The sequence below is a fragment of the Pongo pygmaeus genome, chromosome 21 (genome assembly GCF_028885625.2).
Source record: "Pongo pygmaeus isolate AG05252 chromosome 21, NHGRI_mPonPyg2-v2.0_pri, whole genome shotgun sequence".
Classification (NCBI taxonomy): domain Eukaryota; kingdom Metazoa; phylum Chordata; class Mammalia; order Primates; family Hominidae; genus Pongo; species Pongo pygmaeus.
In genome coordinates, this window is record NC_072394.2 from 50,320,871 (window position 1) to 50,333,368 (window position 12,498).

At 49.6% G+C, this 12,498-nt stretch overlaps 1 protein-coding gene across 9 annotated transcripts in view; it reads right to left on the minus strand.

Moving 5' to 3' along the window:
• Positions 1–12,498, minus strand: part of SULF2 (sulfatase 2) — a 129,230-nt gene that overhangs the window by 92,377 nt on the left and 24,355 nt on the right. For all 9 annotated transcript variants that reach the window (XR_010125110.1, XR_010125109.1, XM_054466534.2 and 6 more), the window contains exon 2: positions 7,493–7,767. Coding sequence is in view for 7 of the 9 variants with exons in the window: in XM_054466534.2 (XP_054322509.1) it covers positions 7,493–7,767 (275 nt within the window). In the remaining 2 variants the exon portion in view is untranslated. The remainder of the gene's footprint in view (positions 1–7,492; positions 7,768–12,498) is intronic.

The following is a 12,498-nucleotide window of genomic DNA, read 5'->3' on the forward strand; positions in this document are numbered from 1 at the left end:
TTCTTTCAAAAGCCTGCTTCTCCCACTGGACAGCTCTCCAGGCTGAATCCCTGCAACTTTCAGGATCTAGGGAGGGTCTCAGATTCAGTAAAGCACAAATAAGCACATAGTTTGTATACCATCCCCACCCTCCCCTACTCTAAGCCCACCCAGGCCGGGGCCTCTCTCCTCAACGTCTGACTGATGTGGCTGCCTATTGGACGGTTCCTGTTGGCTTTTCACAGGCACCTGCAACTTCCCAGGTCCAGAACTGAGCTTTATTTATTGATTTATTGATTTATTGAGACGTAGTCTCGCTCTGTCGCCAGGCTGGAGTGCAGTGGCGCGATCTCAGCTCACTGCAACCTCCGCCTCCTGGGTTCAACCAAATCTCCTGCCTCAGCCTCCCGAGTAGCTGGGACTATAGGCGCGTGCCACCACGCCCCTCTAATTTTTGTGTTTTTAGTAGAGATGGGGTTTCACTGTGTTGGCCAGGATGGTCTCGATCTCCTGACCTCTTGATCTACACGCCTCAGCCTCCCAAAGTGCTGAGATCACAGGCATGAGCCACCGCACCCGGCCCAGAGCTTCTAACCATGGTTTTCCCCATCTCTGTACACAGAAAATCCATTCTCATAGTTTTTCAGGCCACAACCTTGGAGTCATTCTCAACTCTTCTTTCCCATCCCTCATCAGTTCCATCAGCACTTGTATCAGCTCTACCTTTGAAATATGACCAGCACTTACTACTTTCCTCACTCTGGTCTGAGCCGCCATCATCTCATGCCTGGACCATTGCAACAGACTCCTCATTGGGTTCATCTCATGCGTGGACTGTTGCAGTAGACTCCTTACTGGACACCCTGCTCTCATTGCACCTATTCAGTCTATTCTTCTAGAGGGGTCCTATGAAGACTCAAATCAGATGCTCAATGTCCTCCTCTGCTCAATGTCCTCTATTGATGTCCATCTCACTCAGAAAGCCAAAATCTTCCTCCCGTTCAAAGGATGCCCTGCACGGTCCATCCAACCACCACCTCCCTATTACTGTCCATTCTTCCTGCTTCCCTTGTACACACTGCTCTGGCCTCTTTGCTGCTCTGAGCCTGCTGGGGCAGCATCTGCCTCAGGGCCTTCGCACACACTGTTCCCTCTGCCTGGAGTGCTCTTCCCCAGGTATCCCCCTTGACAGGTTTCCTTACCTTCTTTGTTCAGATTTCCCCTTCCCAATGAGACTACCCTGTAGAAAATCCCAGCGATCCTTTTCTCCACCTTTCTCCTGGTTGGTTGCCCCTCCTGGCTTTATTCTCCTCCTCACTTTCTGCTCTCTTTTGTACTATAGATTCGATGTGTCTTGTTAACTCTTGCATTAGAATGTAAGCTCTGTTTAGTTTGTTTGCTGTTGGATCTCCTTCGGCATACAGTAGGTGCTCAGGAAACACCTGCCGAATGAATGAGTCTGGTCCACAGTTTGAGCAGCTGCTTCAGAGAGCGCCACGTGAGGGTGTCACAAGCATCTCTCTAACTGGACTGCACACCAGCTACCTGCCTTCTTCTGGCGCTAGCTTCTGAATTTTCCTTTAGGGAACCTGCTCTATCCCAATCCCAGTCCTCGTGGTTCAAGTGGGGTTGGCTCCAGTCCTGGCTCCAGGAATGTGCACGTGACTCCATCCGGCCAACCATTGTGTTCCATTCCCCTGAATCTGGTTGACCAGAAGTCCCAGACAGTCTCAGACCAAAAAGACTCAATTTGGGGACTCCCTTCTAGGTGAGAGCAGCTCTCTTTCCACAGGGATGGCTTGCACCTGTATGGTGTTCATGTGGGTCTAGTGATGCCAGGAATGCTGCCTGGAGAGCTGGCCTGAGAGTGAAGCCAACTTAGAGGAAAGCTGAGCTCAGGGAGATGGAGGGACAGAGGCTATCCAGAGACAAAGCTCCTGGATCCAGCCACACCTGAAGCTCAATGTATACTTGGACTTATTCATAGGAGTCCAATAAAGTCCCTTTTTTGATTCCTCAATCCTGCTTGAGTTGGGTTTACATCACTCGTAACTGAGAGAATTTAGGCTGACAGAGAGTGGTTGTGACACACGCGTTTTTAACATCCAGTGGAAGGCTGGTTCCCATGGCACTTTTGCAGGCCCCAAAACCACCACTCAGTTGCTTTTCACCAGCCATGATGGTGCAACTCTGTTCATCAGCAGAGGCAGTAATGGCAGAAGAACCCACGCCAAACTTGATTGACAAGTGTCACTCAAATTATGGGGTATGTAACCAAGCCAGGTTCACATACCTGGCAGAGTGGGCGCCATCTCACCTGCATGAGTGTAGACAGCACTCACCCCACTGTGTTGGCTGGGAGGAGACTCTAATGTTGCTGTTCAGTGCCATGAAACATTTAGATTTTAATGTCGTTTTGATATGCAAAGCTTGCTATAGACAAACAACACTGTGGCATTGGCCCAGGGTGCTCTAACAGAGGATGGCTTTAACAACCCAAGTGAGAGCAAACTGTCACACATATGACAGGTGTCAGGTATTCAGTCCTCACAAGAACGCCAGGGAAACAGATCATCATCTCCACTTTATAGATGAGTAAACTGAGGCACAGAGAGGGCAAATCTTTCCCAAGGACACACAGTCAATGGTAGAGTGAGGATTTGAACCTGGTGGCTAATGAGACAGCTCTTACCCTTGCAACTTTACTTGGAGTATTTTCATTTAAAGATGTTCTGATAGGCTGGGTGCAGTGGCTCGCACCTGTAATCCCAGCACTTTGGGAGGCCGATGGGGGCGGATTGTTTGAGCTCAGAAGTTTGCAACCAGCCTGAGCAACATGGCAAAAGCCCATCTCTAAAAAAACAAACAAACAAACAAAAAAACAAAAAAACAAAACCCCAAAAAACTCCCCAAATTAGCTGGGTGTGATGGTGCACACCTGTAGTCCCAGCTACTTCGGGGGCTGGGGTAAGAGGATTGCTTAAGCTCAGGAGGTCGAGGCTGCAGTGAGTAGTGATCACGCCACTGCATTCCAGCCTGGGTGACAGAGCGAGACCCCATCTCAAAAAATATAGACAAATAAAAATAAAGATGTTCTGAGAGGCAAAGAATTCTTTCGAAATGCAAAGATCAGGCCAGGTGTGGTGGCTCACACCTGCGATCCCAGCATTTTGGGAGGCCGAGGCGGCAGATTGCCTGAGGTCAGGAGTTCGAGGCCAACCTGGCCAACATGGCGAAACCCTGAATCTACTAAAAATACAAAAATTAGCTGGGTATGGTAGCGGGCTACCACAATTCCAGCTACTTGGGAGGCTGAGGCAGGAGAATCACATGAACCCAGGAGGCAGAGGTTGCAGTGAGCCGAGATCGCGCCACTGTACTCCAGCCTGGGCAACAGAGTGAGACTGTCTCAAAAAAAAAAAGAAAAGAAAGAAAAGAAAAGAAAAAAGAAATGCAAACACTGCATGCAGTCTCGTGGGGCACATTTCAAATCCGACAATCTGAGGGGCCTCTAAAAGGCACCCATCTCTGCCTGGTGTGAACACTCAGGAAAATGAGCACTGGGGAATCTGCCCCGATATTCTGGGGTTTGGAGTCTGGCTGTAACCTTAACCCTCTGATACAAGAGCCACCACCAAGTGGTCCCCATGTAAGTGGGACCCCCACAACAAAAGCCTGAGAAAGTTCTTCTGTTTTCTCATCTCTATCCTGCTGATCAGGTCAAGAAGAAAGTCTCGGCAGGTGCTACTTCACCTTTAACGCCGCTTCCAAAACTGCCCATCACCCTCATTACAGTAGAGACACACCGGCTTTCTGGGAGGCAGCACCTTGCTGAAATTTAAAAACACTACTTGGTTTTCACTGTGTTTGGTTTTACAGTGATCCTTTGCCGAAGGCAATGGGTATTGGTTTTTTCCTTTACAGTTGGAATTTGGAGGTTCCTTTTAAAGTAATATTTACGCTTCAAAAATAAATCCAGTTAAAGAAATTCTCAAGTCATAGATCAGAATTGGATGCAGCAAAAATTCTCTTGCTCCAGGCCAGAACCATGTCTTAATCCTCTTGGTGTCAGAGCCTGTCGGAGCCCCAGAGGTTCCCCAGAGGTTTAGATCAAATTAAATCAGTAAACCCTGGCAAAGCCCAAAGATTCAACTGCCTCCCTGAACAAAGGACGTCTGCAAACGAGACCTTTACCTCCATGTGCTTCCCTCTTATTCTTTTGGAGCGGAAGACCAGCAAAAGTCCGTTGGTCTCAGAGGCCACTGAGACACAGGGATGTCCCCAACTACTTTAAACATGTAATGATAATTTAGGCCACTTACGAACTAGCATGGCCCTGGAAGCAGTTCCCCTGGGCATTTGATAATTCCAAATGACAGCTTAGGGAGTCAAATGCGTGCAGGGAAAGGAAAATCGAATATACGTGGTACAGCCCCGACCCCCCAACCTTACAATTAGGAAACAGAACAAGCCCCTTGTCTTGTGTATCTGGCACCAGTCCTCCCAACCGGACCCTAATGAGGATGGACGTCTGTTCTCTGTCCTGGGACTGGAAAGAATCCTGGGATTATCTCAGTCAAGAAGTCTCCAGCCCAGAGGGCTGTCAGAACTGCTGCACGGATGGGCAGAAAATAGCAAATGATAAATTTTTTAGGACCACCCGCTGCATGCCAGTTGTAGCAGAGACTGTGAGATAATGTACTGGGCTTTTTTGGGACATGCATTATTGATCTGGGTCTGTCTAGTGGTTTATAAAAAGCCTATCATGCCTCTCCCACAACCACCTTCCCATCCCTCACCTCCTGAAGGAGGCTCAGCCTCCTTCAAAACCCAGTGCTGCTGGTGGAAGACGTCTGGCCTGTTTACAGCGGGCAAGACTTGTAGGCCCTGATCTATGCTGTGTGATGCTATTGGGCAAGAGCCGACACAGGCCACTGAACACCAGGGGCTCTAAACCCACCGCATCCACCTCCTAGAATTTATCCTTCAGAAGCACTCCCTTGCCTGTGCAAAGATGCCTGTTTAAATTTCCAAAAACAATATCCGTAACAGTGAAAAACTAACAAACGCACACACTACCAATCTGAAAACAACTCAATATCCATCCCAGGAACCTGGCTAAACAGAGCAGTGGCTAAGATCACGCGTACTGGGTTCAAATCTTGTTTTTCTCTTTTTTTCTGAGATGGGTTTTGTTCTATTGCCCAGCCTAGAGAACAGTGGTGTGACGTAAGCTCACTGCAGCTTTGACCTCTTGGGCTCAAGTGATCCTCCACCTCAGCCTCCCATTAGCTGCTACTACAGGTGTGTGCCACCATCCTTGGCTGATTTTTACATTTTTTGTTAAGACGGGGGTCTCACTACGTTGCCGAGGCTGGTCTCGAACTCCTGGCCTCAAGTGATCCTCAGGCTCCCAAAATGCTGGGATTACAGGCATGAGCCACTGCACCCAGCTCAAATCATGTTTAATCACATTCCAGCTGTGCAAACTTGGACAAGTGGCTTCTCTCTGCCTCAGTTTTTCCATCTGTCAAATGGAGAGAAGAAATCTCTGTATTTTAAGTCAGCTACAGCTTTCTTTGTTCTCCTCTCTCCTGTGTCTACTTCATACCTGCTATTGGTTTCCTTATATCTGCATACGCTGTTGGTTTCCTTATATCTGCATATGCCTTTGGTTTCTTTTTATCTGCATACACTGTTGGTTTTATTCACAATTCACAGATGCAAAATTTAGTCAGATTCAGACATGAGACTTAGCTGGATCATGTTGCAAAAATGTGTTGTTCCAAAGAGTGGGTATTCAGCCACTCACCTGTTGATTCGGGCCCCAAATCTAGTAGTTGCCCTTGAAACATATCTTTTCCTTAACCCACAAACCTAACCCATTGATCCGTTCATTTCCCAAACATACATCAGGTGGGACCGCATCTTAGCACCCGGGTCTGAGCTTCCATCATCACTGCCCTATCATGGCATCAGCCTCTGAACGGGTGTCCTGTTTCTGCCCTTACCCCTGAAATTTAATTTCATCAAAAGAACTGGGGGATCCTGTTGGAACCTAAGTGAGGTCACAGCCTTCCTCTTCTTAAGGCCCCCTCATCCATGTCTATTTTACTAAGACTCAAACTCAAAGTCCCCACCATGGCCACAAGGCCTGGTGCAACCCGGGCCAAGTCGGCTCCTCAGCCTCATGTCTCTCCATCACGGCCCCAGCTCCCTCCACTCCGGCTCCCTGGCACTTTTTTTTTGCTTCAAACCACCGAGCTCATTTCTATCTCAGTATCTTTGAATTTCCTGTTCTCCTCACCTTGAATGAGCCTCCCCCAGTTCTCTGGCTCCTGACACAGTGCACTGAATGCAACAAATGCGTAATAAACATCTGCTGGATGAATGAACGAACGTGCAGGGCATCGGAAATTCTAGGCATGACTACAGCCGAAACAGCATCGGGGCTACACAATGTGAGACCAAGAAGCTCTGAGGTCCAGGTGCTGCCTGCAAGACCTCTCTGCAAAATTCTGCAAGAAACAAAACACTCCTCTCTGGCCACAGTCTGCAGACTCCCCATAGTTATCAAATGTGCCTCATTCTAAATGCTGCCAGGAGATAGGTATCCTATGTGTCAAATTGTCAATAAAAGCTCTGGGCTCTGATAGCTTCCTGGCTACAAATTCTTTTTGCACTGAGAAGCTCCCGGAGGAAAAAATCTATACTTGTGATCATTAATACAAAGCATAGCAAGGAACAACTTGGTTTTATGTAAATTACCTTTTCCTGGTAGCTAAAAGACAAATTCAGGTTGTCAAGGCTAACCTAGTCAACCTTCACATTTGTTGCCACCAACAACAGGCTGTTATCCTTTAAGAGTGGACAGAGGCTGAGGGACCACCCTTCATGGGATCAATGATTGGCAGTCTTTGCCACAACCCACAAGAGCCTCCAAAATCTGGCTCCCGGCTCATGTCTCATCTTTTTTTTTTTTTTTTTTGAGACAGAGTCTCACTCTGTCACCCAGGCTGGAGTGTAATGGCATGATCTCCACTTACTGCAACCTCCTTCTCCTGGATTCAAGTGATTCTTGTGCCCCAGTCTCCTCTGTAGCTGGGGTTACAGGCGTGAGCCACCACGCCTGGCTCATTTCTGTAGTTTTAGTAAAGACGGGGTTTCACCACGTTGGCCAGGCTGGTCTCGAACCCCTGACTTCAGGTGATCCACCCGCCTCGGCCTCCCAAAGTGTTGGGATTACAGGTGTGAGCCACCGCGCCCAACCTGTCCTCTCTAACTCTTTGGAGAAATCCAGGAATGGTTGTGCAACTGGAGAAGGGTAGAGACCCCTAACCTTGAGGACCCAGTTGTGACTCCAAACACGTGTGGGTGGTCCGTGTCTTGGTTTCAATGTACTCAAAAGTGAGCATGACGAATCAACACCACCGCCTCGCCTCAGGAGCCTCAGCCTAACCCAGGGACCCTGCGCTGAGGGGCCGAGGTGCCACCCTGGGGCCCAGAGGCTTACCCAGCTCCACATCCTGGTCATCCGTCAGCACCAGGATGATGTTGGGGCGGATGTTCCTGCGGTCCCTCTGAAATCTGCCTTTCAGGCGGTGGTGCGACAGGAAGGCTGAGCTTCCACCCAGCAGGGAGAACACAGTTGCGGACAGCAAGCACAGCACGAGGCTCGGGGGGCCCATCTTCTTTTTTTGCTGATCTGGTGCTTCTTTTGGGATGCCGGAGCCTGAAGTTGCGTCTGTGGCTTTGTTTCTTTTCCCTCGTCCCTCTTTATTCGCAGATCTAGAGGAGGAGGAAGAATCAGGTCAATATTTATGTCAAGGCTGCCGGCTGCTCATTCTTGCATAATGATTTGTACGGCGGCTGGCATGAACAATGGGAGTTTCTTTGAACGGGGTGGCTATGGCAGAGTGAAAACCGAACTCCGCTGAAGTTAGCAAAGTCTTTACAATTTGCTTGGTCAACAGACTGGCAGAAAAGCCTTCTGTGGCCACTTCTGCAGAAACAATTTCTTCCCTGGATCCAGCGAGCCTCTGATGTGTTGGTGGCAGCCCAAGGCCCGAGTCAGATAACAGCCGTCTCTGAATAATCCACCCAACTCCACAGACAAATCGTCCCCAGGGAGAGAACAGCAGCGGGCTGGTCTCAGGGGGTGAATATTTGCGGTCCTCTTGCACCTGCCGGCACCGTGGGGGTACAGAGGTGAGGGAGATGAAGTTCCAGCTCCCCCACAGCAGGGGATTCAATCAGGGGTTTAAACGAGAGCCTGGAGCTGGACGTTTTGGGCTGGACAACTGGCATGTGAGTGGCAGATCTTCCACTCACTGGCTCAGTTTTCCCATGAGCAAGCCCGTTTGGAACCTCGGTTTCCCCATGAATAAAATGGGTAGACAGGGCTGTTGTAAGATTTCAGTCTGCTGGGGATGTGCGTGAAAGCCCCTTGTTAAGGGATCTTGTAGTTGGGCAAAAAAGTACTCCTATTAGTACTTTTTTTTTTCCCCCAGACAAAGTTTAGCTCTTGTTGCTCAGGCTAGAGTGCAGTGGCACAATCTCGGCTCACTGCGACCTCTGCCTCCAGGGTTCAAGTGATTCTCCTGCCTCAGCCTCTGGAGAAGCTGGGATTACAGGTGCCTGCCACCACGCCCAGCTAATTTTTTGTATTTTTGGTAGAGATGGGGTTTCACCATGTTGGCCAGGCTGGTCTTGAACTCCTGAACTCAGGTGATCCACCTGCCTTGGCCTCCCAAAGTGCTGGGGTTATAGGTGTGAGCCACTGTGCCCAGCCTATTAGTTTTAAGTTGCAGAATAAACGAAATGACAATAGAGAAAATTGAGTGCTAAAAGGTGGAGGGGGAAGACCTGCCACAGGCCACTGTGCCCTCAGTCACCCCCCTGGTCCCACGTCAGACTAGGTCACCAGTGAAGGTGGGTGCAGGGAGGCGGGGACGCGACTCTGGCTCAAGCAGGTCTCGAATCTCACCCTGCTCTTTGCTGTGGTCATTTTTTCACTTCTTGAGGAAATGAGCCTTCAAGTCCTGTCCAGATATAGACTTTTGGTATCATTTATTTAAAACAAGAGCGCGTGAGCGAGAGAGCCACAGCCTGCAGATGCGCTGGGAGGAAGCCAAGTGCTGTGGGGGTGGCTGTGTTGCTGTGACCTTGGAAGGGTCTGTTTGTCTTTGCCCTCCATGGGGGAACCCCAGCCATCAGCTCAAAGTCATGACTCAGAGGCTCAGCAAGGTCTCCGGGTTTGGCAGGGGGATGTGCTGCCTGCTTCATCTCTCCTGGAGACTGCAAGGTGGCCTGAGGGGTCTCCCGCCTCCCTCTTCCCTGCCCCCATCCTCCATTCTTCCCAGGGCAGCCGGAGGGATCTTCCTAAAATACAGATCAGATCACAGCACTGGGTAGGGGAGGGAACAGTGCCTCGTGCAGGTACAGACTGAAGGGGGTGCTCACTCCCAGGTTGTACAAGTGCAAGGCACTCGCCTCACCTTAGTGCCAGTCCTGCGTTCACCTGCCGCACCTTCCCTGGCTGCTCATGGCTCACAGGATAAAATGCAAACTTCTCACCAGGGCTGCCCGGGCCCGTGAGATCTGACCTCTCCTTTCCAGGCTACTGGCTTCTTTCTGTTGAATGGGCAAGTCAAGCTTCTGTCTGCCCCAGGGTCTTTGCACCTGCTCTTTTAAAAATAACTCCTGCAGCTGGGCGCAGTGGCTCACATCTGTAATTCCAGTACTTTGGGAGGCTGAGGCAGGTGGGTCACCTGAGGTCAGGAGTTCGAGACCAGCCTGATCAACAGGTGAAACCCCATCTCTACTAAAAATACACAAATTAGCTGGGCATGGTGGCACATGCCTGTAATCCCAGCTACTTGGGAGGCTGAGGCAGGAGAATCGCTTGAACCTGGGAGATGGAGGTTGCAGTGAGCCGAGATCATGTCATTGCACTGCAGCCTGGGTGACAGAGTGAGACTCTGTCTCAAAAACAACAACAACAACAAACTCCTGCTTTGTACTCCTGGCTCTTCCTGTCAAAAAAGCAAACGTCATCACCTCAGAGAGGCCTGCCCTGACCACCCTATTTAAAGCGGGGCCCCCAATCCAGGCACTCTGCATTTTATAAACGGTTTTATTTTTCTTATAATCACTATTACAGCCTGCAATTTCTTATTTATTGTCCAATTCTTCCCCACTAGGGGGTCAGCTCCCTGAGGACAGAGACAGGCTTATGTTATTCATGGCTGTCTCCAGGCCTTGGCACAAAGAAATAGATAAATAAAGGAATGGAGGTTCTGTTAAGGTCCTTTGAGTTCCGCAGAGTGAAGGAAGCTGGACTCAGCAGGGCCGTGCCATAGCTTGGGTCTACATGGCTCAGAGGCGTCCATCACTGATGCCTTGCCCCAGCCACCCTCCACGGACACCAACGAGGAGCTGGCCACTGGGTTCTCTGGGCAGTGCTATGGTTGAAAAACCCCAGGAAGGGTCCCTCCTGCTCCATTTCTCCCCCAGCTCTGCTTGGCACCCTGGGAGGCTGAGCTCTACAGACGGCACGGTCGGCACATCCCTGCTCTCTGGCTTCCAGCTGGGAGGCTGCAGCATGGGAGGTGGTGGGAAGTCCGTGCATTTATTCCCTTCCCGCACGCAGTAGCTCCCCAGGCAGTAGCCTTCGTGTCTCTGCATGTGGATGCAGCTCCTGCCGGGGGCCCCTCCTGGCTCTAGTGTCTCCCCAGTTCTGAGTTCACCTCTCCCTCCTCTTGCCCCATCAAGTCTAGGGAAAGTAAGGGCTCCTATTGCTACCAGTTCCTGGGTGCAGCATCATTTCTTTGCTCCCTTTGCCCACCTGCCTCTGAAAATAGTGCTTTCAATCAACTCTCCCAGCTGCCCCGATGTGCACCCTAATTTACTTCATTCAGGGACTTGTATTCTATGTCAGGCTGGCCAGGACAGCACGTCTCCCTTCTAGCACCTCCCCTGGGAGCAGGAAGCAGGCTCCGCTCAATGCCTCCTTCCCAGGTGGCTTTGAGAGTCACAATTTCAGGGGAGCTGGGGACACACTCGATGCAGTCATCTGACATGAGAACTGTGAGTTTCACGGGACCAGAGGGTGAACAGCAACTTCCTTCTCAATCTCTCATCTGCAGAAACATACACCTCATGATAGCCAGAGCCACTGCAGCAACTGTTTGCTGGGCACCTGCTTTGTGCCACGTGGTGTGATGGTTAAGGACATGGACTTTGGAGTTACTTGCTGAAAGACCCTGAGCTAGTAAATTAACACCTTTGTGCCTCAGTTTCCTCATCTATGAAATGGATGTGCAGGATTAAATGTGTTGATGCAGTATGCTGGGACTAGAGCCTGGCCATGGTACTAACTGGAATACATAATCCACACTGTAAACCATTATTAGATTGATCCTACCACTGCACCTGTCCTGCGTCGGGCACTCTGTGGAATCTCCATCAACCTCCACCAAGGCTCCCTCCTGCAAGTACTATTATTAGCCCCAGAGAAAACTGAGGCTTCATTACTGTCCTAAGGCCACCTAGAGAGAAGATGGCAGGGATGGGATGTGAATTCTGCCCTCCCTCACCGTTCAGTGTGGGCTTCTCATCACGAAACTCAGATTTCCCAACTCTTTCCATTCAAGGACCACGGCCCTGATTTCTGCTGAATCTGCAGAACCCTTCAGTGATTATTTGCTTAATGTGCTTCTTTAAATGGCCTCATTTTAAAATAAAAACACAAACACATGTTTTGGGAAAAGAAAACTTCCTATCCAAAGATAAATGGAAAGTGGACATTGCTTCCCTGTAGAGCTAATTGTACAAATAAAAGTCAAAGAAAGCTGAATCAGTGGAACTTGATTCAAATAGCTTCCCAGGTTTCGCGTGCCCTCGCACTCGCACTCTTTTGAAGTGAGATTAGCAGGTGTTGAAAGGAGTCAAAGCACATTAGCACCATCTGAGACTTTCTGCTGGAGGTAACTGGAGGCTGCCAGACAGCTGAAAAGGAGACAAACTCTAGCCATCGAATCAGTCCCTGAACCACCTCAAATCAGAGTAATCCTCAAACTATGTTGTTTATCTGATATGGTTTGGCTGTGTCCCCACCCAAATCTCATCTTCAATTGTAGCTCCCATAATTCCCACGTGTTGTGGGAGGGACCTGGTGGGAGATAATTGAATCATGGGGGTGGTTCCCCCATACTGTTCTCGTGGTAGTGAATAAGTCTCATGAGATCTGATGGTTTTATAAAGGGTTTCCCCTTTTGCTTGGTTCTCATCTTCTCTTGTCTGCCATCATGTAAGACGCGCCTTTCGCCTTCCACCATGATTGTGAGGCCTCCCCAGCCACGTGGAACAATGAGTCCATTAAATCTCTTTTTCTTTATAAGTTACCCAGTCTCAGGTATGTCTTTATCAGCAGCATAAAAACAGACTAATACATTATCAGTGGCCCATGTCCCTCCATCGGGAAACACCATGGGACGCTTTGTACTTGAAACTATGAGT